Source organism: Tachypleus tridentatus, chromosome 6 (assembly GCF_004210375.1).
Source record: "Tachypleus tridentatus isolate NWPU-2018 chromosome 6, ASM421037v1, whole genome shotgun sequence".
Taxonomy (NCBI): domain Eukaryota; kingdom Metazoa; phylum Arthropoda; class Merostomata; order Xiphosura; family Limulidae; genus Tachypleus; species Tachypleus tridentatus.
Window position 1 is genome coordinate 20345216 of NC_134830.1, and position 27702 is coordinate 20372917.

At 34.4% G+C, this 27702-nt stretch overlaps 1 protein-coding gene across 3 annotated transcripts in view; it reads left to right on the forward strand.

Moving 5' to 3' along the window:
* LOC143252061 (transient-receptor-potential-like protein) overlaps window positions 1-27702 on the forward strand; it is a 49867-nt gene that overhangs the window by 15507 nt on the left and 6658 nt on the right. For 2 of the 3 annotated variants that reach the window (XM_076503646.1, XM_076503647.1), the window contains exons 3-10: window positions 1765-2007; window positions 2490-2701; window positions 3340-3473; window positions 7740-8235; window positions 10566-10761; window positions 13160-13372; window positions 16744-16791; window positions 26571-26651. In XM_076503646.1, the coding sequence (XP_076359761.1) occupies window positions 1765-2007; window positions 2490-2701; window positions 3340-3473; window positions 7740-8235; window positions 10566-10761; window positions 13160-13372; window positions 16744-16791; window positions 26571-26651 (1623 nt within the window). The remainder of the gene's footprint in view (window positions 1-1764; window positions 2008-2489; window positions 2702-3339; window positions 3474-7739; window positions 8236-10565; window positions 10762-13159; window positions 13373-16743; window positions 16792-26570; window positions 26652-27702) is intronic. The other variant, XM_076503648.1, reaches the window with a different exon arrangement.

Sequence of the window (27702 nt, forward strand, 5' to 3'; positions counted from 1 at the left end):
TAAGTTCATACTTCCTTATTGGTTCTGTTATGTTCTGGTAAAAATATAATAACAATTTTACGACATAAATCAGTAATGTCGTTAGTGTCACTTTAGTAGAAATGATAGGTTTTTTAGGTTGCTTGACAAATGACACAAATGTCATGTGTGCTAACGAGATCTAATATTATGATGAACTTCGAAAGAAATACAAGGATAACAGTTGTTGCGGTGTTAAGATTGCTAAACATGATTATAACTAATTGTACTTGTCATAAGACATTAGTATTAGGATTATTATATTTTTATGTTACTTGTTTGTTTTTTAATTTTGCACAAAGCTACTCGAGGGCTATCTGTGCTAGCCGTCCCTAATTTAGCAGTGTAAGACTAGAGGGAAGGCAGCTAGTCATCATCACCCACCCCCAACTCTTGGGCTACTCTTTTACCAACGAATAGTGGGATTGGCCGTAACATTATAACGCCCCCACGGCTGAAATGGCGAGCATGTTTGGCGCGACAGGGATGCGAACCCGCGACCCTCAGATTACGAGTCGCACGCCTTAACACGCTTGGCCATGCCGGGCCTTTATGTTACTTTATTTATCATGATGAGACTGAGTGCTACTAGTAGAACAGTTTAAAAATATATTTTGCTGCCGCATTAGTTTTATATTAAAAATAGTTTTCTTTATTTTACAAGCACAGGTAGTCCTCGTGTAAATTTGCGCGAAATTCAAAAACAAAGAAACAAATCTTTTATCAAATATTACATTTAAAAACCAGTAACTTCCTATTTGTACTATTTCTACATATTAACCAGAGGTTTGTCTGAGTGATTGGTCATGTTGAAGGTTTTGCAAAGCGGTTCCCTTGCAGTTTTCGATCATCAGAACCCAAAATGTTGTGGAGAAGTTAGACAAAGTGATAATTTGTGGAACATATGCAAACTTTTACAAAACTGCTCCACTAACATTTATTTTGATGTTGTTGTTTCGAACTAAGCACACAGCTACACAATGGGCTATCTGTATTCTGCCCACCACAGGTATCGAAACCCGGATTATAGCGGTGTGTATGTAGGCGTACCGCTGTGCCATTGTGGAGCCGTTTGTAACGAAACTATCTATATGAAAGAATGTCTTTGTACTGCAATACCTTTTGCAATAACGCCAACAACAGCAAAAAATAAAACATTTTCTAAATTTCAAGTATTTTCTGATTTAAGCTAACGTCCTGTAACAAACTTTTAAAATCATGTCAGTTATTTCAGATTAATCTGTTTTACAAATTTTGTTTGTTTTTTAATTTCGTGCAAAGCTACACGAGGGCTCTCTCTGCTAGCTGTCCCTAACTAAGCAGTGTAAGACTAGAGAGAAGGTAGCTAGTCATCATTATCTATCGCCAATTCTTGGGCTACTCTTTTAACCAACGACTAATGGGGCTGACCTTCACATTATAACGCCTCCACGGCTGAAAAGGCGATCATGTTTCGTGCGACGGGATTTGAACCCGCAACCTTCAGATAACGAATCGAGCACCTTAACCACCTAGCCATGCCAGGCCTACAGATTTTGAAATAGTGCGAAAAACGAAATTGAATCAAATAAAAAAAAATATTATTTTCTTGGCACTTGTTCTGTAAAATTGATTTTCATTGTTGTTCCTTAGGTAACAAAGGTAAGCAAAAGATAAAACACGTACGAACATGCGAATTGGTGCTCACTTGGTATAATTTTCTCTGAATGTTGTTGCTTTTTTTTGTTGTATTTTTTGTCTTTCTAGCTGTCATGGGAGCTCGAGTACCTAGCGATGCGGGAAAACGAGTTTAAGGACAATTATCTGGAACTGAGCAATCAGTGCAAACGCTACTCTTGCGATCTTTTGGACCTCTGCAGAAGCACAGAGGAAGTTATCGCTGTCCTGAACAAGAAGTCAGACTCTGAGTCTGACGACGATGACGATGCTGACGCAGAAAAGTTAACCCTAGCTCGTCTGAAGCTGGCGTTGAAATACGAACAAAAACAGGTGATTGTTTTAGTGTGGTATTTCTGGTATTTGTAAATACTTATAACGTGATATTCAAATATCTGATCTGTTGTGTTGCACACGATCTGACGAGCTATCAGGTTTATAACACGGAATTATTTTGAATCCTTGTATTAGTCGACTTTGCACATCATTCGTTTTACCATAGTGATTGATGGATAAATTTTAGGTGCATGACAACGAACACATAAAGATTCATAATTTTTCCTCAGATGTTTTTAAGTGTTGAATATTATTATTACAGGATTAATTATGAAATTATAAAACAACTTGTAGGGATAAAATATAAATAAATGCTAAAACAATTCTAGCCAACTGCTCATGCCATTTAAGGAACAACAACCAAACGTATGTAATCACATAAAATTCTGATTTGTCTAATTAGCAGGATGTTTTTAGTTTTCCTAAAAACATGTTGATTGACACTTTCGGACGGCTTTGCTTTTATTTTTTGACACTAGTTCGTAGCCCACCCCAATTGTCAACAACTGCTTACGTCCATCTGGTATGAAGGTTTGTCCGTATGGCGACGTTGGAACGGGGTCATGAAGATTCTGATGTGTTTTGGTCTAATCGCATGTATGCCACTGATTGCTCTATACTACTTGTGGTTCCCGAGATCGAAGCTTGGTCGGGTTGTCCGATCACCATTCATGAAGTTCATCTACCACAGGTACTTCTTCTCATGTCTATATGACATTCGGGATTGGTTAATGAGAGATAATGACTTGCTGTTTTAATGCTATAAACACTTAGACATAAAATACAAGTTTTCTCTCATGAACAGGACTTGTCATGGTCAACACTTAGACATAAAATACAAGTTCTCTCTCATGAACAGGACTTGTCATGGTCAAGTGATTAAGGTGCGAGGATCGCTGATTCGAATCCCCGCCACACCGAACATGCTCGCCCTTTCAGTCGTGGGGGCGTTATAATGTGATGGTCAATCTCACTACTCGTTGTTAATAGAAGAGCCCAAGAGTTAGCTCTTCCCTCTGTTCTTACACTGCTAAATTAGAGACGGCAAAAATAACTTAATATTTGAGTAAATAGTAAAAAGTTTTGTATGTTTCGAAATGAAAGAAAATAAAAAAAACTTGCTAAAATTTTGCGGATTTCCTCCCAGAAATGCTTTGTTTATTTAAGCACAAAGCTGCACAACAGACTATCCGTGTTGTTAAACCGTGGAAATCAGTCCCAAATGTATTGATTTTATAATTATGTTTTAAAGGAAACTTTAAAAACACGTACTTTAGATGTAATAGTGTCTAGGGGATTCAACGTCTAATATATATAATCCTCTTACAGTGCCTCATTCGGTTTTTTTCTTCTTCTGCTGGTACTGGCATCCACTCGGTTAGAGGGATCTGAACGGTCGAGACAAAATATCCGGGGACCTCCGCCGTCCTTAGTGGAATGGTTGGTTTTCTTCTGGGTTACAGGTAAACTGATTCTATTAAACCTTTTCATAGTTACCAACATATCAACCATTTTTATTAGAATTAGCTTGGCATGAATGCAAACTATCAGACAGTCATGTTTTGCTTCTAGCAACGATATACCGAAAAACTTTGACGTAAAATGTCTAAGTTTTTATTTAAAAAAAACGTTTAGATTATGACAAGACTACAGTAAAGATTTACTTAACACACCAATAACAAAAACTTTACGTGCTGTCAAGACTAGAATTTGTGTCTAACATGACATTACTGAGCCAAGCTTTAAAAATAACGCTGGTAATTTTTTATAATTATCGTATAAAAAATTAAAGCACAATAATGAAACCACATACGTCATGCAAAAACTGTGGTATTGTAAAAAAATGTTTTCCAGTTTCTTTATAACTGCACTTAGAATTAATAAAATATCTGTATGTGTGTAATTAATGTACATGAAAAATAACTAATTCATTTGGAATTTTATATTTTGTTAGTTTTTAAATAAAATACACACGAAAGAAGTAAATTTAAATTCAAGCTAAAAAGCCAAAATTACAATCCATAATTTGTATTTAATATTTCGTACGAAGGAAGACTGTAATTGTTGTTTGATCCACGCCAGGTGGTTTAAGGCGTTCGACTCGTAATCTGAGAGTCTCAGATTCGAATCCCTATCACACCAAACATGCTCGCCCTTTCAGCCGTGGGGGCGTTATAATCCCACTATTCGTTGGTAAAAGAGTAGCCCAAGAGTTAGCGGTGGGTGGTGATGACTAGCTGCCTTCCCTCTACTCTTACACTGATAAATTAGGGACAGCTAGCGCAGATAGACCTCCTGTAGCTTTGTGCGAAATTAAAAAAACAAACAAACAAACGTGTTTTATCCAGCCTTGCGTCGTAAATTTTCGATATATTAGGGAAAGCGTTTTCCAAACAAACACGTAGCTTCTGATTGATATGAAATGAAGTATTTTCATATACTTTATCTTTGAAATCTTTTAACACTCACGAATTTGACTACATATACAGTAGAAACCATCGACGTTTCAGAAGTAAAACAAAAAAGTTTTTAACTAGGCTACGTACTTAAAAGACATCTTCACACATGTTTACTTAAATTATCCATAGGCAAGTCTTAAACTTTCAGATATTCACGTGGTATTATTTTAATATGAATATGGAGTTAGGCTTTAGCAGTTGGGTGTGTGCTCTGTGATTGATCGCTGATTTTCTGAGTCGAATGGTTTTCCTTGTAATCTTTAGCTACTCTTTGAGTGGTTGAATCCCCTTCGAAGCTTTGTTTGCCATTTGCCGATGATAGTGGGATACGTAGTTTTTAAAATCCAATGTTCTTTGTATCTCTTCTGTAGTTTTCTCCAGTTTGACCATGCGTAGAGAAAAGAGCTTTGTCTTTAAAAGGAAATACAATTCTTAGTCTGTTTTGCGGATTACCTGTAAGTACAATAAAGTTGTACTTGGGGGAAATGTGTTTGGTATTTTCTCTTTTTTTTTTGTATTTTATGACTACTTACCCATAACCTGTTAGAATAATGTTATTTTCTTCTTTAATGCATCAAAAGTCACAATAGGAGGATCAGTTATTATTTCCAAAGTTGTTAATAACCATTTCATACAAAGTTGTAGGAAAACTAGTTTACAAAGTTGTTGATAACCATTTCACACAAAGTTGTAGGAAAACTAGTTTACAAAGTTGTTGATAACCGTTTCATACAAAGTTGTAGGAAAACTAGTTTACAAAGTTGTTGATAACCGTTTCATACAAAGTTGTAGGAAAACTAGTTTACAAAGTTGTTGATAACCATTTCACACAAAGTTGTAGGAAAACTAGTTTACAAAGTTGTTGATAACCATTTTACACAAAGTTGTAGGAAAACTAGTTTACAAAGTTGTTGATAACCATTTTACACAAAGTTGTTGATAACCATTTCACACAAAGTTGTAGGAAAACTAGTTTACAAAGTTGTTGATAACCATTTCACACAAAGTTGTAGGAAAACTAGTTTACAAAGTTGTTGATAACCATTTTACACAAAGTTGTAGGAAAACTAGTTTACAAAGTTGTTGATAACCATTTTACACAAAGTTGTAGGAAAACTAGTTTACAAAGTTGTTGATAACAATTTCACACAAAGTTGTAGGAAAACTAGTTTACAAAGTTGTTGATAACCATTTCACACAAAGTTGTAGGAAAACTAGTTTACAAAGTTGTTGATAACAATTTCACACAAAGTTGTAGGAAAACTAGTTTACAAAGTTGTTGATAACCATTTCACACAAAGTTGTAGGAAAACTAGTTTACAAAGTTGTTGATAACAATTTCACACAAAGTTGTAGGAAAACTAGTTTACAAAGTTGTTGATAACCATTTCACACAAAGTTATAGGAAAACTAGTTTACAAAGTTGTTGATAACCATTTCACTCAAAGTTGTAGGAAAACTAGTTTACAAAGTTGTTGATAACAATTTCACACAAAGTTGTAGGAAAACTAGTTTACAAAGTTGTTGATAACCATTTCACACAAAGTTGTAGGAAAACTAGTTTACAAAGTTGTTGATAACCATTTCACACAAAGTTGTAGGAAAACTAGTTTACAAAGTTATTGATAACCATTTTACACAAAGTTGTAGGAAAACTAGTTTACAAAGTTGTTGATAACCATTTTACACAAAGTTGTAGGAAAACTAGTTTACAAAGTTGTTGATAACCATTTCACACAAAGTTGTAGGAAAACTAGTTTACAAAGTTGTTGATAACCATTTCACACAAAGTTGTAGGAAAACTAGTTTACAAAGTTGTTGATAACCATTTCACCCAAAGTTGTAGGAAAACTAGTTTACAAAGTTGTTGATAACAATTTCACACAAAGTTGTAGGAAAACTAGTTTACAAAGTTGTTGATAACCATTTCAAAGAAAGTTATAGAAAAACTAGTTGTTATTTAATGTTCTTCAACTCAGTGTGAAACTGGCCTATCTTTGTAAATCAAACTTTAAAGACTTCCATGTATATGGTTCAGGTTTTAGTTTATATTTAAATATATAGAACTTAACTTTCCTTCGTATCTTTTTTGATGAAAGTAAACACCACTTGACAATCTATTCTTATCTCATCAAGTAAGAATAAAAATGTCAGTAAACACGTATAGTGGGAGAAACTTTTTTTTAATAGCGATTATAGCCTTCAAACCAGGACATGTTTATAAAGTTCACGTGACAATAACATGCTTGATACTAGAACACGGTTACAAGGTCTTTCTACAGGAATATGCTGACGAAGATTGATAAAATATGGTCAGTAAATTTTCAATGCTGTAACAACCTTTAAACTATAGTAAAAGGCTATACAATTGAGTTATATGTGCTAGGAATATCTAGAGGGAAAAAAAATCTGTCAGTAATTACCGACGGTAATTGACCAATAATATAAAATTAGAAAAGTAGAAAGTTCCTCGAGTTACACGAACCATTGAACTCTGACGTGTCTGCAGTTTGTTTCTGTCAGGAAGAAACTTCAACAGAAAGTCAGTCGGTGTCCAGAAAACGAAACTTTAGATCATGTGAAGGAAGAGTTAGTGTCTAACAGGGATTTACTGAACTAAACTTCATAGAGAAACATAGAAATTATATCAGATACCGTCGATGTCTTTCCGTTAAATTGCGAACCAGATGTTACTAACATGTATAATTATTTATCCAAATCTTAAAGTAAACGTAATATAGCAGTTTGGTATTTATCTAACAATAAAAGTTATTAGTTAATGTAAAGTTTATTTCGGTTAAATGAAATTCAAACGTAATCGCTTATTAGATCAATTATATTACACTCTGTGAAGACCTAAATACATAAAATACAGGTAGAAAATAAACTTTACGTAAGTATACTTGAACAATTACCATCCTAGTCTCTCTTTGTAAACGAATGGTGAGATTTACTGTAACATTGTAATGCCCCCACAGTTGAAAGGACAACCGGTAGACTGCAAGACGAGCGCCCTGTGCAGTAGACTACTTCTTAATTTGTATTAATGGGTAAGAAATGTGTATATTTCTATATATATATATGTTTTTTAAGAATATGTCGAAACCTAAATCTTTCACTTCCTTTTGGGAATAGTGCAGTTGAAATAAATTATAATCAGATTGTATTGTTTTCTAAGAATGATTTGAAACCGATTAGAAACAGTAATTTCATATTTTTCTTGGAATGATCTGAAACGAGCAGTATTGAATAGTGTCTGTTCTGTCCTAGGGATGGTATGGGCGGAATGTAAGCAGCTGTGGGAAGAAGGGATTAAGGCCTATGTAAGGCAGTGGTGGAACTGGTTAGATTTCATCATGTTGTCCCTCTACTTGGCCACTTTCTCCCTCAAAGCCGTGGCCTTCTTTCAGATCCAAAGCGACCACTACGGGCCCCGGATCCTGGAACGCGCCCGTTGGCCCAACAACGACCCCACTCTTATTGCTGAAGGTGTGTTTGCTGTGGCTAATGTCTTTAGCTTCGCACGGATCATCTACTTATTCCAGACCAATCCTCATCTGGGACCACTGCAAATCTCGCTCGGTTGTATGATCATCGACATCGCTAAGTTTCTCTTCATCTTCTTCCTAGTTTTGACATCATTTGCATGTGGCCTAAATCAGCTTTATTGGCATTATGATGCTGACACTGAATTTTGTGAAACGAAGGTAATCGGGGGCGAAAACGTGACCTTTAATTGTTACCGCAACACAGACGCTTTCATTACGTAAGTTTTTGGCTTTTATTGGCTAGTTAACTCTTAAACTGTCGACTTGTTTTATACCATTCTTTAACAATGGGACAATATATTACAATATATTACACCACAGAGACCAATTTTATGTTTCTCAACATTCTATATAAAGAAGCTACGACAATTTAATAAAAACACTCCTTTTATATGTAAAGTAACAAGGGATCATAGAAGTAAATAGTGCGATTAATTCCAGTATTTATGTTATTTTGTTAATTTTTTGAAGTGGCTCATGTATTATTAAGGAGCACGAAACCATCAAAGTCATGAACCATAAATTGTGTTTAAGAATCTTATGTAGTCAGCGGACCTAGCATTGTTTTGGCCTTCTCCAGATACAACCGAATGGATTTATATTTCTAGATCTGTAGTTGATGATTCCAGTTGTGTGTAGCTGGATTTGTAACACCATTAGCCGAGCGCGGTTGAGTGATTAATAAGTCGGACTGTAGAGTTAAGGTTCCTCTGTTCTCGTCCCGTTACCACATACGCACACACACATGGAGGCATGGGTGCGTTATAAGAGTGATGATCAAATTCCTTTATGCAATGTAGCCTAACAATCCGTGGTGGGTGTTGTTTACTAGCTAACTGTCTTTCTTTTAATGTAACATTTAGTACTGCGAATGGCTAACGTAGATAGTCCTTGTACAGCTTTGCCTGGAATCAAACAAACGCAATACCACTTTCGAAGTCCACGAAACCCACGGAACGATGGAAGTGATTCGTCTTATTTATTGAGTAGTAATTTCCAGTTTTATTCTTTCTCTGTACTACTGACATTTGAAGGTTTGTTGGTTGTAATATGATTAACCTGTATGATGTAAAACAGTTTCTTTGCAAACTCTATTTTTTTTCTTTGTGATTAAAAAATGCTGTCCTCCGATAAAACTAGGAATTCGATTCTAAGCGGTGAACAGAACGTGTATAACTCATTGTATCTCTTTGCACCAAAAGAAGCAAAGATAAAATCTTGATGTTGGGGCAAGACAAACTGTGTTACATTAAGGCATGCATATTCATTTATACTATTCGTAACAAAGTTAAATTCTGATAATAATATATTAATTAAAATTTAAAGATATAACATAAGTCATTATATATATATATATAAATATCACATTGTCTTATTGCTTTAATAACTATTTATAGTAGCTTTAAGGGCTACCTTCTAATTTCTAGCAAATAATTAATTTTCAAGTCTTAATATAGCCTTCAGCAAATTTCACAACTTTTATGGTCTCCGTGAATTATGGGAAATTTGATAGGAACATGAGACAAATATTATGAAACAGAATTAGTAACAGTTTGATATCCTGTTCACCAAAATACACAACTCTATGTTTTACCTAGTGTCTTATCAATACGCCTGAAGACTTTGATGCCCAAAAACTGGGATTGAATACCCATGGTTGGCATGGAATAGATAGCTCAATGTGCAGCCATGTGCTTAACAACAAGCAAATACAGTTGGAAGAAAGAATGTTCAATCGTTCAAGCTGACTTACCTGAGTCTTCATCCAAAAGTTCAAAAAGTCCTTTATTTTCTATGATTCTGCTATTTTAAACTAAGTATTATATTATTTTAAGGTGCTTTCATGAACATTGTCTGCGCTGAGATGTTTTCTTTACAAAGGATTCACCAAGGAGCCTGAAATGTCGTACAAACAACAGATGGCCCTAAAAAATGCTAAAATCACACATCATTGTAATCCGTGAAATGTTACTTTATGTTTTTGTGCGTGTTAATAAGAGTGACAATAAATCCTTTACCGTAAATTATGTGTTTTAAAGTGTTGCTAACTGACCGGCTTCACCCGGGTCAGTAGTTCAAAACTGGAACAAATATCTTCAGTAGCTTTGCCATAAATACAAAAGTGTTTTTTGTTGTTGTTATTATTTTTATCTTGTTTGTATCTAATGATAAGTTTACTTTCAAATCTCTATTTATTTGCTTATTTTCATCTCGTGTACAGGATACCATCAACTTAACGTTTCCATTTCTGATTTAAGTTTTCATGATCTGTGTGCTAAATTACACAACAGTGTAATTATATTAATGAGTTACTGTCGTGTATACAGTTTAGGATGTTTTTTCTCCATTGTGTTTGTTTTCGTATGTATATTCATAAATACTGAAATATTTCTCGTTATTCCAAACATATCAGTTAATTTGTCCTTCAAAATATTCAACAGTTTCTCCTGAAAGCGCTTATATATTTCTTGATATATCTTGTTATCTCTATGGATGTTAAATGTTATTGTTTCTTTCATTTTAACTTCATTGTACTTTTGTACTACAGCATAGACTCCAGCTACACAACCTTGTTGTGGTCTTTGTTCGGCGTGATCCCTGTGAAGGATCTAAAGGCGAGAAATGATCAAGCCTTTACTCAGTGGGTTGGCCACGCTCTTCTGGGCGCCTACATGATTATGGCCATGACTGTTATGATTAACATGTTGATTGCTATGATGAGCCGCTCTTTTCAAGACATCGAAGTTAGTAACTATTACTGACTAGATTTGAAAGATTGACTAAATATTATAATAGATATTAAACATTTTCATTCAATTAATTTAAACTATTATTGTAACATACGTTCTTCGGCTTCACATAATATCCACTTTATAAATATTTACGTCATTTCTCAGCTTATTTCTACTTTTAACAATATTGCTATATGACGGTATTTCATGGATGTTCAGAACTGGAAACACATTTGGCACTATTTCTAAGCTGCAGACCTATTGTTAAGACGCACGGTTGTCAGATAGATCGTGACAGGACGTAACAACATGAAGAGTAATGGCTCCCAGATCGTTCTATCATAGCTTATTCAACTTCTGCTTTCACTTATAAAATTATTTGGCAAACAATAGAAATTTTTCTGATTTTATTATATTTGTCTCAGAACTAGATTGAATTATAGGAACTTTGAGCAGAATTCTGAATATTCTGGAAGCTATTGAGTACAGTAATAAATATTGCTGATTTTATAAAGGTAAACTACTGTTTTACGTATATATAACTTACACTGCACAACAATGTTTTTGTAAAGTTTTTGCTGATTGTGACAGGTACCTGGTGGGTATGCATAAATATAGTTTTGGTTTTGCTTCATCACGTAGGAACTCTGAGAAATAGACAGTTAACTGTTTACCGGCAATGAAGTATTCAATATAATTAAAATTGTTTTGCTCCTTATTTTCGTTTGTTCTGTTCTTGCCATATCATCGGAATAGCTTACGGCATTGTCCTTCGAGTGCCTCTGAGCCAAGCTCTCAGACAGACAGCACATGTCGTACAACAAATGTGAGGTGCTCATTCCTGGCCTTGATCACCAATTTTACAGCCCAAGTACAGATGATATGCTTTCTTCACAAGAGCAGTCATTGAGCATCTCTGATGAACAAGCGTATACTCGCCACAAATATAGCAGAATGTATCGCGGCTGTTACGACATTGACGAGACATATTGTCCGACACCAATCATCCTGTAAAACGTCTATAACATCTAACTTACTTGTTACAGTGCTACTGAGGCAATGCTATATTCTGAAACAATACGTACACACTATAAGGTCTATATTAATCCAATGGCAGCATCTGTATATGCAAGCCACTTTTATAGCCTGCTGAGACAGTGCCAAGCTGGCTCCGGCCTGTCCAGGCATGCCCGGGCTGCATACTTCCACAGAACAGCTTCCAACCTGGCCTGATTTCATGCCTGGACATGCCCAGACTGCACAAAACATTGTTCATAGCTTTCTTACAGAAACGAAAATGTTTGGACACAAATATAAGAAAAAACATAACAAAACTGAATATTTCGATGAAACTGTACGTGATGGGCAAATTTGGTTGTGATTTTCGTGATCAGCAGCCAAAAATCTATAACGAACACCCAACAGTGTTCAAGAAGCAAAAACTTTGTTAGGTTGTGTTGTCAGTGTGCACCAATATATTGTTAAATTAGCCAAGTATTTGTAAGAGTTTAACTTTCTGTCAAGCAATGGTTGTTTGTTAGATTGTTAAACACACTTAATTGGGAGCTATAACATGTGTTCCCTGTTCTGAACCTGCTAATATTGTGGGAAAAGCGGTGTTACTAAATATATGAATTTTAATATACCTTACTGCTATTGTTTGATTTATACCCAGTCCACTGTACAACGTATTTGATTTTATGTCTCGTTTTATTAATGTAGATTACAAAAATATTTGCTGATAATCAATTATTTTTAAAGTTATATGTAGAAAAAAAGAAATAGAATACAAAGTGCGTATATATGTATATATATTCATATTGTTTGAAGTTTACTTTTACAATATAGAATAGAAACACGCCTTTTGTTTTCGTATGTATAGTGGCATACTGGGAGATTGAGGGTGCTGCCGCCTAGTTGTTTATAGCGTTTATTTGAATTCTAATAATTTATTATTCACCATCACCTGTTCTAAAAGAACATTTCTTTGTATTAAGTGAGTCGTATTTGATAATATGCATATAAGTAATTGTTTAATTTGACAATTAAAGTGACATCTATTAGCGAGCAACTAAAGTGAAAATCAAATTTTTCCATCGGTACAAGATTCGAGACTAATTATTAATTCCGACTAGTGCTAAGAAACGTAAAATTACATTATTAGTTTCATTTAATCAATATTTTAAATAGTTTCTGTTATCTACAACTGAGCCTTCTGTGGAGCGTTTTGGAAAATGTTCTTTATATTCCTCTAAGATATTTAGTGTAACAGAATTAAAATAAACTAATGAACAGTTACGCTATTTAAATTAAATAACAGACTACATGGCTTTAAAACCGTATAGATGAACTTGTACTTTCTATAATATAAAACACGTCTGTTTATTAATATAGAAATGTCTGGTTTTAGGATCATGCAGACATGGAATGGAAGTTTGCACGATCCAAGTTGTGGATGGGCTATTTCGACGAAGGATCAACTTTACCGCCCCCTTTCAATATTATAATTAGCCCCAAGTCCATTTTCTACTTTCTTCGGGCGTTAAAACTTATCTGTGTAAAAATGTTTGGCAACGCCTCCATGCGGCGACGGTCATTCGATGCTTCTAAAAGTAGTGTCAAGGTTTGATTAAATTTTATGTCTACTATATAGTATATAGTACACTATATTCGTCCTTCATGTGTCTCTACCATTCTCGACGTTTCAGTGTTTTCTCTCACCTATTTTCTATTATAACCCGCCTTCGATTTTTCTACCTTTTTTTTACACTACTCTTTGTAAACTGTAAACAACAATTTTGATTCTCAGTTTAAAATCTAATTTAAAAATTTAATTTTAAAATACAAAAATCATGAGTAAAACAAGGGTTGGTACTAATGGATATTTAAGAATTCCAATGCATATTTACAAGTAATATTGTTGTGATGTAAAAATAATAATAATAATAATTTATGTGATTAAATACTAAAACACCACGAGCATGAAATAAAATCAGCTTTACGTTTTTATTATAATTTATTTAAAATTAACATTAAAAATCATTTTATGTCACGTGCACGTCTACTTTCAACATAATTCTCAGTATTTTACACATGCTAACCCCTCCCCCCCGGAAAGACAACAATACCCTCATTTTTATATACATATTTTATCAATTTACGATTTGCTGTTTAAATGACCACTATAATTTGGATTATTGTTTCAATATAGTTTCGTGGCAGTATTAACTATTGGTACAACAGAACAGGACACAGGAAACAGGACAATATGAAGACAAGTGGCAACTTATTTTGATGCAAAAATTTGCATAGTTGGAAGCTTGCAAACCCGCTATAGGAAAACTTATCAGCATAACATACTCAAAAGGTTTTAATACTGACTCCTAGAAGTAACTGTAGAGATCATCAGTGATAAAAGTTCTATGAGTCTGTCTTAATGTCGAGAAAGCCTACCTTAACTCATTATATAATATATGAATTTTTGTCGAATTCACCAGAATTCAAAGCAATGCCAACAGTCACTTGCAATCTTCATAAGCTAATGTTTCCTGTGTCTACCGATGGCCGATGGTTCAGTATCTGAAAACCCTAAGGCGAATAATATGCTGAGTCCAACATCAATGAGTACCGCCTCTTCAGTGGGGGTTCATCTTTGATGTAGGAAAGCATCAGTGTGAGTGGACGAACAGACGTTACTGTGATTTACAATTCAAAAAACGTGGCACTAAATTCACTTTTACCACTTATAAAGGGTGTAGTTAAGCTAGGTTTTTTTCCTGATACAAGCTTACACCTAATGTCATACTACAAAGATTGCGATATACTGCATATCGAACAAGAAACCACCGAGTTTATTAATTGTTCCATTAGATGTCGCCATAAGACGATATAAAATTTAGCGTTGCATGTATTGCTTGAGGAATGCGACATAATTCAGCATGATATCAAATAACCAGAATGATGTCTCACAGACAAAGGAACTTCATCAGTTTGGGGAAAGGGTCTATTCGTTACTGAGAGAATTTCCTTTTTTCCAAATACGCATCCTTCGGACAGATTCAGGAATGTCTAACTCCGGCCATTTTATAACTAATCATATATTATTAGTATTGAGATTTATTCTATACTCAGTTGGACAAACCATTTCTCTAATTTAAGCTTTATTGTTGATTTTGTCGAAAAGGTGTATTTTGGCCTGCATGGCCAAGCGTGTTAAGGCGTGCGACTCGTAATCTGAGGGTCTCGGGTTCGCATCCCCGTCGCGCCAAACATGCTCGCCCTTTCAGTCGTGGGGACGTTATAATGTTAGGTCAATCCCACTATTCGTTGGTGAAAGAGTAGTCCAAGAGTTGGCGGTGGGTGGTGATGACTAGCTGCCTTCCCTCTAGGCTTACACTGCTAAATTAGGGACGACTAGCGCAGATAGCCCTCGAGTAGCTTTGTGCGAAATTTATAAACAAACTTGTCGAAAAGCTACTTAAAAACTATATGCAATCTTATTGTCATACACCATCCTTATTTTCATATATATTTGTTTATCAAATTCCAAAAACTAAAAAAACAAACAAACTATATATGAATCATGAGAGTATCATAGGTTTGTTTGTTTTTGAATTTCGCGCAAAGCTACACAAGGGCTATCTGCGCTAGCCGTTCCTAGTTTAGCAGTGTAAGACTAGAAGGAAGGCAGCTAGTCATCACCACCCACCGCCAACTCTTGGACTACTCTTTTACCAACGAATAGTGAGATTGATCGTCACATTATAATACCCCCACGACTAAAAGAGCGAATATGTTTAATACTAGGGGGATTCGAACCCGCGACCTTCAGATTAGGAGTCAAATCCCTTAACCCACCTGGCCATGCTGGGCAAGCGTCACAGGAGTAGTGGTCTTAGCGAACGTGAATTTGAGTTCCAAATTTCAGTTCTAGTGTTCATATCGTGAGCCAAAAATTTCAAGAGAAAATAAAAAGTGAAAATACTGTTAGAAAAAGTGACCATTATTTTTTATCAAAGAAAAATATTTGTTGGAAAATATAAGTTAAGATCTATTTAACAGTTTGTGCTTGTTGGAAGATACGAGATTATTATTTTTTTTAAATCACATATGAGAGCAAACTGTTCATTGGAAATCATGTCATGAAACAACAGTAGAACCAACATAAATAACTGGCCATACTCGTTTATAGTTCTTTGAGAGAGAGACTTGTTTCACGATACTGTCAGAGGAATTGTTAGGAAATCAGACGCCTGGAACAAAGTGCAATTAGTTGACTTGCAATGGTTTTCAAACGAGACCCAAAATCCGAGCGCTTTCGAATAGTTCACTGAAAAATAATAGTGAAACATTCTACAGCGCTCGAGTTTTGGACCACGTTTGAAAACCATAAGAACTTTTGTGTGTGATCCCGTCTGCTAATTTCTTCATTAGTTTACTTACAGTCGATCTATGTATATCACCTTATAGTAGTGTATCTAGAAAGTGTTGACGTATAGAGTGGATGAAAACTCGTAGTTAACGGAAGGAACGTTCGCCGGACGTCTCCATATTACAGATGTGTCTCATAATGTAATCAAGACATTTCAAAGTCAGAAAACTATCAGTCGTTTTGAAACTAGTTTAACAAAATTAATTTAACACGTTAGAACAATATTAATGTAAATTTAATTAATTAATTAATTAAATTAACAAGTGAGCTTGTCTTCTCACATTTATATGTTCGCTATTACAGCAAATCTTAAACAGTTGTAAGATTGTTTTCAAATAATTTATTTTCGATTTTTGTTCATATAAACAAAATATCTTATAATTAACGACTATCTGTTTTATCTTTTATCGCGTTCTCGAATACGTACGTGAATCTGACTAATATATATATATACATATATATAACTTTCGTTTTCATGTTTTAAATAAACATTCAGTAAAGAAATGTTGATGGATGTAAAACCACGCTTCTTATTTCATGACATATAATGGTTTATTTTTCAGCCTGAACATCGAACTATTGCCTACATCAGCGATCCTGGAGAGAACAAGGTGAATTACTGATAATTTACGTATAATAATTCTACATGACGTTTTGATTAAGAATAAGACAATCAATTTCGAAAAGTATTCACTAAAATATTTCACTTATACGACTTTCTGGTAGAGATATTAATATAAAAATATTACAAAGTGTTTAATATTCCTTATCAAAGTCCCCTCAGGCCCGGCATCGCCAGTTGGGTTAAGGCGTTCGACTCGTAATCTAAGGGTCGCGGGTTCGAATCCCCGTCACACCAAACATGCTCGTCATCTCAGCCGTGGGGGCGTTATAATGTTACGGCCAATTCCATTATTCATTGGTAAAAGAGTAGCTCAAGAGTTGGCAGTGGGTGGTATGACTAGTTGCCTTCCTTCTATGCTTACACTACTAAATTAGAGACGGCTAGCACAGATAGCTTTCGTGTATTTTGCGCGAAATTCAAAACCAAAAACAAACAAGTTCCGCAAATGCAGTAAGCAGTAAACAAACCAAAACTATATACTTGGTGTAATCCGAAAACAGACAATAATAGTATAAATACCACTGGGACGACTTTCATCTAAGCTTTAAGGTTTTTCTTTTGCCATGTCTAACAAAAGATGGTATAAATTATTTGCTTTGGACATGCTGCCTTACTCAGAAAGGACTGCTATATTACTATGCTATATATACATTGGAAAACCAATCCTAACTATTTTGTGCTATTTACCAATAGATCACCCCTAGAGTCAATCAAAAACTAGAACTCATAAAAGTAGGGTTACCATATTGATGGTACACACCCATTTGTAAGGATAATTGAATCCATAAAAGATGTAGAGGAAACGAAATTGAGAGCTAAAGCTGACATTGCGAAGGGAGGAATTTCATTCCCTCTCTAGTAACCTCATTGGAAGTTCCCCATAGTGTTGTCATGAACATTTAAAATATTAAGCCTTCCTTCTAACAGTGATAGATAACTTCATTAACTAGTATCACATGTCACTTGTCGTTAAGTTCTGTCTTACCTTTTACTTTTCCACCTTTCAAAGTAACGTAACTATAGAGCAATAAACATAGTAAATTATACGTAATGTGCAGATGTTCTATGGTTCTCAGTCCACAAAAGAAAATCATTAAAATTCTGTGCCCTCTTGTGTACTATTACACTATGTAACAAAATTTTTACTTTTTCTTGTTCCTGGGCAGAAAGTGTTATTTCCCAATTGCTTATGCCTAAAGTAAATCGGAAAAAAAAAAATTTTCTCTTCCAACTTTGCTTTTGTGACCTGGGAGCGTATAATGAAAATATGATGGGAGACTATATTTGGGGGCTGATACATGAAAGTGATTTACATTATTGTCGCATATCTCGAAAAAACTACTAACTTCTACGTATTTTTGTACAACTTTAGTATAAATACATGTAAACCTTGATTCATATGTTGTTTTATTCAGACTTTATGTAAATGAAAATGTACAAATTTACACGTTTTTACATAGAAAATAGGTTAATTTCTAAATTTCATTATCCAGGTCACAAAAGCAAAGTTTGAAGGTAATAATGGCCATAGTTTAACACATACTATCCAGGAACAAAATTTGTATTACATAGTGTTATAATTAACATATTCATTATCGTAAATTCAAGTTGAAATAATTAATAAAGAAGCTAAATAATATGTTCACGAGTTATTCCTAGTTTAATAATTCCTTTAAAATAATGTTTATTCGATCTGAAAGTACTATCTATGTATTCACTATATAAGAGAGGCAGTGGAGTTTCGATCAGCGTTATTTTATACTTTCTCAATATTTTCGGTCCCGGTCCGGCATGGCCAAGTGTGTTAAGGCGTTCGACTCGTAATCCGAGAGTCGCGGGTTTGAAGCTCGGTCGCACCAAACATGCTCACCCTTTCAGCCGTGGGGGTGTTATAATGTGACGGTTAATCCCACTATTCGTTGGTAAAAGAGTAGCCCAAGAGTTGGCGGTGGGTGGTGATGATTAGCTGCCTTCCCTCTAGTCTCGCACTGCTAAATTAGGGACGGCTACCGAAGATAGCTTTCGTGTAGCTTTGTGCGAAATTCAAAACAACAAGCAAGTACCAAAATGTGACGTCATGTTACCATAGTAACACACGGGATAGTTTTAAACATACTACATGTGGTTGGCTTTATACGTGCAAACGCATTGAAAATTGTGCAGTTTTGTACTTGACTGCAATCAGTCAGAGAAAGAATCCTGTTCATTTTTTTTAAAATTCCCTAAAGGAGGAAAAGAAAATAAGAGATGAATTAAATCAATAAAAATATTTTACTTGTAGTCACGTGATTACATACAAATTTTGTAAAAGTAAACGAGTCACGAATCCTGCTCCATTAACTTTAACAAAGTCACGACAGGCCAAGCTAAACCAATATAAGGTTTCATACAGTCCCCTGTGTTACGTATTATAATTTATCTCGAAGAGTTTACGATTTATTATGTTACATATTACGATTTCAAATAGCCTGAAAGCGAGTTAAATTGTAATTTAAATTTAGAAGTTAATCAGAGGTAGAAATGTAACAAATTTATGATATTTTCCAACAAACCAAACGTATTACAAATACGTGTCACGAACAATGATTTATATACAAAAGTTTTACAAACTTACAAACACTGTTGAGTCTTCTATAAAATCCGGAACTTCATTGATAACTTATCGAGGGTTCACGATGAGCGAATGAATTCTGAATTGATATAGGTATAGTTCACTTAACGGGGAGCTAGAAGATAGATTTTCACTAAACACATGTGAGTTTATTTACAGCCGAAGTTATACAGTGTCTTTATATAAATACTAACGTCTGAAGACGGTTTGTAATGTTCGCAACCTGTAAACGTTTATGGTCAAATGTCTATAATATCACGATTAATAAGCATTAATCACAGTTATAGCTTCCTAGTTTTATAGTATATTAACAATATATACTGTCTCTTGGCGCCTCGGTTTATAAATGTTAATCGAGATTCTCGCAAGTTCAGTTAGCAACAATACTGGCAATAACTAGTATTTACATATACGCATAGTACATTGTTGATTCTTACACTCAAGAATCTTCTACAATTTTAGTGAATAGACAGGAATCTCGCAATACCGATTTAACAGTATGAGTTACATGCATTTTAAAATATATATTTAAGAGAAACAAGCAGCGATATCAAAATAATGAAATAATATTAAATCCATTACTTCTGTCTCCGGAACTTTTCCCATAAGATGTAAAGTTATTTTATTTAGATTATTAACAAGTCTCGGCCTAACCCAATACTTTTACAAACACATATGGCAATCATTACCTCAGTCATGTACGAGTTTCTTCCCTTCACTTTCTTCTTGAAAAATCTAACGCAATAATAATTTGTTCATTGCTTATTTACAATTAAATACAAAGTTACAGAATGGACTATCTCTGCTCAGCCCATGATTATCGAAACCCGGTTTCTAACGTTGTAAGTTCGCAGATATACTGTTGTGCCACTAGGAGGCGAATAATAATAGTAAATAAATAAATTGTTTGTTTGTTTTTGAATTTCGCGCAAAGCTACTCGAGGGCTATCTGCGCTAGCCGTCCCTAATTTAGCAGTGTAAGGCTAGAGGGAAGGCAGCTAGTCATTGCCACCCCTTGCCAACTCTTGGGCTACTCTTTTACCAACGAATAATGGGATTGACCGTCACATTATAACGCCCCCACGGCTGAAAGGGCGAGCATGTTTGGTGTGACGGGGATTCGAACCTGCGACCCTCAGATTACGAGTCGAACACTTTAACCCACCTGGCCATGCCGGGCCCAAATAAATAAAATTGATGATGCATCAAAAGTTTTACTTAAGCATGTTTATTCATTCTCAGATAAGTTAAACCATTTTTCGTTTTGGTGTTATATTAGCAGTTTCTAATATTTATAAATAAATCATTCAGGAAATAACGAATATGTTTAATAAATTATTCTAAACAAAGTAAAAAAAATGCAGCGTGGTAAGTAAGGTTATTTTTCATTTCGAGGAATAATGGATTTGGAACATAATGAGTAAAATTGGAAGACATTTTTTTCAAACTAATAATTTGTTATACGATGAATAAATTGTTTTTGGGTTATTATAACACATGTTGGGGTTTCCTTCAGCAGAAAATTATTCAGTGTAATTGTTAACAATTATAATTAGTAGTATCAGTAATAATAGTGCTGACAATAATAATAGTATAATTATTATTATTTTTTTATTGCTGGTGGTGGCGCTGAGAGCAGTATACCTAATGATCTGTTCATTTGTACCTTGTTTTCAGAAGACCCGATGATGGTTCGTTTACTTTGCATTTTTGTAGTCTAAATCACTAAGTATTAATTTCTGTACTCTCATCATAAAGCGTGAAATCAACATTTACTTACACATTACGTAACACTGATTCATCCAATATCACACCTGGAACAACTTTATGGAAAACTTTCTTGTTTTGGAAAATGAACGTGATATTCATCAGTTTGACCTAAAAGTACATTCCCTTTACTGACCGTAACATTATACGTCTTGTTTATATACTTGCATGCACAGAGTCTTTAAGAACACCTTCTGCATATTAAAAATAAAATGTCCTGATTGATAGTGATTTTCTCCCCTGTTGAATGACTTTAATTTAGTCAGAATAAACAGTTTACCGCATCCATGCTGCTTCACTAAGACATTAATGAACACGTAGTGTTTGTTAAGAACCAGTGGGACATGTGATATGAAAATGACATTCTCGCTTCGAAACTCTATAAACGTTTTTTTGTAGCCATAAAATTTCATTTTTCTTGCAGTTTCAAACACGTTTCTGGATAGCTTTGAATTCTCCAATTTACTTTGATTTATCTTTTTGCAACAACATGTTTCCAGTCATACCACAAAATATGTTGGCCCTGCATGACCAGATGAGTTAAGGCCTTCGACTAGAAATCTAAGGGTCGCGGGTTCGAATCCCTGTCACACCAAACATGCTCGCCATTTTCGCCATGGGGCGTTATAATGTGACGGTCAATCCCACTATTCGTTGGTAAAAGAGGAGCCCAAGAGTTGACGCTGGGTGTTGATGACTAGCTGCCTTTCATTTAGTCTTACACTGCTAAACTAGGGACGGCTAGCGTAGATAGCTCTCGTGTAGCTTTGCGCAAAATTCAAACCACAAAATCTAGGTGGGATTTAATTATGTAGATTGAGATAGTCAGTTTTGGATTTTTCATATTTCTCTCTTTAGTTATAAGCTCGCTTGTTATATTTTCCCAATCTTTAAACAATAATGTTCTCCAGTGAACTAGATATACACAATGTTTTTTCACACACATTTGGCTGGTTCAGTATTTCAGTTTGCAAACTGTTGCTGTTTTCAAAGAGAAACTTATCAGAAATTTTATGTAATAATCTTGTATTTTATAAACCAAAGTAAAACAGGATAAGTGCACACATTATTTAAAAACAAAACAAATCAGTACATAATGTGGAAAAAATATCAAAATGACCTAATGTTCTGTGTCCGTAGTCACCGTGACAACTCCTTTCATCTTGCGTGTCAACTGGTAACAATTACAATAGACTAAACTAAAGGTACCTCACTCGTCACATTAGTCTTAAAATCATAAAAATTACAATAGACTAAACTAAAGGTACCTCACTCGTCACATTAGTCTTAAAATCATAAAAATTACAATAGACTAAACTAAAGGTACCTCACTCGTCACATTAGTCTTAAAATCATAAAAATTACAATAGACTAAACTAAAGGTACCTCACTCGTCACATTAGTCTTAAAATCATAAAAATTACAATAGACTAAACTAAAGGTACCTCACTCGTCACATTAGTCTTAAAATCATAAGAACCAGAAAAAAAAAAAGGTTGTTGAATTACCTGCTGTACCATTTGTCTGGAACATGAGCATAATCGGCAAGGCACCTTTCTGTTGCAGTTACATTAGTTGATGCTTTTGGTATGTAATAGATTTAATCTGAATGAATGGAGAATTTAATAACCTTATCAGTAGCAACGTATGATGATCAGTGATATAAAGGGTAGTCCAAAAATATCCTTCCTAATTTAAAGTTCTATGATAAATAACTAAGTAAGTGCAATCATGCAGTTTTCAATAGCTTACAGTTTTTATTGAGTTGTCAGTAGACTTCTACACGTGCATCATTAGTGGCTCTCAAAACGTCTAACCGATATTCGATTTCAGTCCAACGTTTCCTGCAACATGTTTACAATTACAGAAGCAATAGCATCTTTTATCCTGGTCCTGAGTTCCGTGATGTTTGCTGTAGATGTGCAACACATAAAGTCCTTAACATACTCCCAAAGAAGGAAGTCTAATGGAGAAATATTTGGCGAATACAAAGATCAGAGAATTGGCCCACTCTGACCAATCCATCTCACTCTAATATTTCTTGCACGGTTGCCATGTTACGGGGTAACACTAGTCATGAGAGTAAACAAACGTGTCAATAAAACCTGTTCCATTTGGACCACGATATGGTGAAAACAACATAATTGTATTTATTTGTTTATTAAACTTTAAAATAGAAAATATAATTTTGGACCACTCCGCACGTGCAGATCCTCTTCTCTGATAGGGTATTTTCTAAATGGGGTAATTGGCTTGCCACTATGGGAGCTTTCAGAGTCAGAGTTGGCAACCCTGTACCAAAAGGAGATATAATACTTCGCTAGACACATGAAAATGGATTGAGACTACTTTTCATTTGCTTGTTAATTCGTGTTTATATTATCTTACAATGGTTTCTTAAAACCTTTATTAAAAATGCTAGAGCACATCACACTGCGCCATTTTTGTCAAGTCGTTCTTCATATAGTAATATGTTATTTTTGACTGTCTTAACTCAGTAAAAGAGAGTTAGTACGTAACAATCTATATTTTACCTTTTTAACACATAATATTTCCTTCAACCAGAACCACCTCGATGGCAGGAACCATACACAAAAATATGGATATCATGATATTTTTATCAGACTTAGAAAGGCTGTAGCATACATATGAAGAGATGCGACAGTTGTAGTTTACAACTTCCAAATAGGTCAAAAAATTACCACGTTACGACTGGCCACAGAAGCTCCGTAGATGATTACATAAAACCGGTGGGGGCGCTGCATGAGCCTTTTTCTCCTTCGCCCATCGTAACATGTATGTTTTGGACCAGAGCAGATATTCGGCAGATAGTTCGAAGTTTCACTAACCATAACTGAAACTTTGTTACTCTTTGGCGTATCATCGTCAATCGTCATTAGTTCCTCATTTATCTTCATCTGCAAGGTTCCGAGACATTCGACTATGGTTGCAATCACGCTAGGTAACTCTTGTTGAGTAAACTTATCTATCAAGTCCAAAGATGTTGTGGCGTCATTTCAAATTAGGTTTGGTGCAGCCAACAGCAGTAATGATAGTGATAGTAGCTTTTTACCAGATCAGAAATCCAATAACGAGGTCTCCGAGTTTAAACATACAATGAAGAAAATTGACATAAGGTGATTTGAGAATCAAAAAAGAAATAATTAGTGTGTGTGTGTGTCAGGTATTGGCAAGTTGGTGAAGCCACTCCAAAACCCCGTGTCTCTTTGATTGCTCTTGAATAAAATATCATTGCACGGATTGTATATTTGGATATAGCAGATCCCGGATTTTCCAATGATGTATGCAACACCACCGATAAATAAGTACCATAACTGCTACATACCCTGACACCCAAAAACATTACTTCGCCTCTGGTTGAGGAAGAGGTATTGTGTTAACTACTGTACATGTATATTAATTAAAAACACTCCATGTGTTAGTAACTAAAACCATCAAAGCTGAGACAACCGCTGATACTTTCAACTACCGATGTGCATCACTGTGGAATGTGTTCGTGGTAAAATTTCTAATAATCAGGAGTATAATAGCGCATAATAGAGATCAGTTACTTTCTCGTGCATTTACAATTACAATAGACTAAACTAAAGGTACCTCACTCGTCACATTAGTCTTAAAATCATAAGAACCAGAAAAAAAAAAAGGTTGTTGAATCACCTGCTGTACCATTTGTCTGGAACATGAGCATAATCGGCAAGGCACCTTTCTGTTGCAGTTACATAAGTTGATGCTTTTGGTATGTAATAGATTTAATCTGAATGAATGGAGAATTTAATAACCTTATCAGTAGCAACGTACGATGATCAGTGATATAAAGGGTAGTCCAAAAATATCCTTCCTAATTTATTTAAAGTTCTATGATAAATAACTAAGTAAGTGCAATCATGCAGTTTTCAATAGCTTACAGTTTTTATTGAGTTGTTAGTAACTAAAACCATCAAAGCTGAGACAACCGCTGATACTTTCAACTACCGATGTGCATCACTGTGGAATGTGTTCGTGGTAAAATTTCTAATAATCAGGAGTATAATAGCGCATAAATTTGGAGAGATCAGTTACTTTCTCGTGCATTTACAATACTATTAGCGATAAGTATAGTACTAGAATTGTATTTTTTAGGATTTATTAGTTCGTATGTTTATTCAAAATATTTAATTAAATTCTGATAATAAAATTACATTTTGAGCAAAATAAAATAGAAACAAAGATTTTCGTATCACGTAGTTTGAATGCAACTAACTATACAGTGGAAAAATGATCACTTCTAGGAATTTAAATGTAACACCGATAATCGTGTTAACTCAAAATCATATCTTTATTTCTTTATTCAGAATTTCAGTTAATAACTTTCATGTTTAAGGTTTTTTTGAATTACATATTTCACATTTCTAGCCTTTTCGTAATAGATCCTTAGTCAGGGTTGTATGTGTTAAATTAGTCACCGATAAATGTCACTTTACAGTGGTGTAAATAACCCAATCGTGCGAATGATGAAAAAACATATTCATTAGGGCTAATAAATGCAGTGATTAACTCACCTGATGGCAGATTTATTTATGTTTTGCGTTGTTCACAAATAGTGTCTCAGACTTTTACAGTAGGCCTAGCCCAGATAATAAGTTCTGATACTGAAAGAGAAGTATTCTGAGAAGTGAGTCGTGACAAACAAGAGCATATCATGGATGAAATAGTCTGGAGATATAGGGAAGTTTAATCAAATATTTAAATTCATTGTCCTCTTTCTTGGCAAACAACAAATGTTTGTATAATGAGAAAAGTGTATACATACTGTTGTGCGATTGTCTGTATCTGTTTTATGGAAAGAAAAATATATGTATATCGTATATAATGTACGATTATCTGTTTTTCTGTATTTGTTTATTATGAGCAAGGAGACATAAATCTTTGATTAAATTCTGATAGAAACCAGAACGAAATATTTATAATTAATGTCACAGAATAAAAGGTAATCATTACAACGAATATTCTCACACCAGAGTCCTGTAGAATCAATGGTAAACGGTGTTCTACTAATCCATGACGTTCTACGAGAATGTCAAACAAACCAATGAATGAAAAACCAAAACATAACAACAAAAAAAAAAAAAGAGTCCAGTGATTTTAAATTAACTTCCGGTTTCCATTTGTTTACCTGATACTTTCAACTACCTTGTTGAAACCTGTTTTTCTGTATTTGTTTATTATGAGCAAGGAGACATAAATTTTTGATTAAATTCTGTTGATTACTTCAACAGAAGTAAATACGACAAATCTTTGGTCGTAGTTGTATTTAGTTCTCTAAACCGTGACATGTATTTAGTACCTTTTTACCTTCAGTGTTATAACATTGATACTGGTTTTGATAGTACTACAAGGACCCATCAAACTTAAACGGTGCTACGGTGAGAGTAGGCCCAGCTCCTAGCAGAAGTAACTCCAACTACCAGGTAAACAACGCAATGTATATATGTATATGTATGTGTATGTATATATCGCTTTAGTTATGCGTTTTGAGTTTAATACAGTTTGGCACTGCTCTATGCTATCGCTTCTGAAACATTAGGGCTGGTAGTTATTTTCCCTAAACCTTGTGCACCTTTTACGTTTTAGACGTATCTCCCATAATAATTTATTTTACATTTCGGTTTCACCTTCTAAGAGAGGAAGAGTTGCTTTATAGTTTTGCATTTTATTTGGAATTCTTAGTTATATCTGCCTGCTTTAAAGCTCATTTGGCTTTTAGTGTCTTATCAGTTTTGTTGCTTCTCAGCTTATTCTTTTCGGTCGTACGTGTTTGAACATTTTGTATGTTTTGTCGAATAAACGTCATATTCACAGACAAAGCAAACGATACTGTTCATAGAACGTTAGCTGCAGTTCGTTTCGTTATCACTTATTACTTAGAATCCTTACTCAAGGATAATTTCTCTCCATATTAATGCCTATAATAGATATACAATATTGGCGACAAACCTTTTTTTTACTATGTTTTATTTGTCGGTTTTACTAGCGATATTAATCACTTTATATCTCGTAGTATATTTTTGTTTTTAGCAAACAAAATCCGAGTTTTCTGACTTTTTAATACATTTACGATATTGACATTCAAATGACATCTAAAATAGAAGGGGAGATATTTTATTACTTGTACTCTAAATATGAAATTCCATACAGAACTGTTTGGAGTTTTAATGTGAATATATGTGTTTTTACATTCTTTCTCAAGCCAGAAACGAGTTTGACGGTTAAAACTACAATCTAATATCGTGTCTTTTTTTTTTATTTCATAAACTTTGGATAACCTTTTAACATCTAAAGCTGGACAGTTTTATCAGCTCGTTTATCTCTTGCAAGGTATTTGATGTTTACATTTAGTTATTAACCGGTAATTATTTCTTATATTACAAACTGTAAAAGACAGTTAAATAGAGTACTGTGACGTCAGTTAGTTACACTACAGTATTCACAAGGGGTTTGTTTGTTTGGAATCAAGCACGA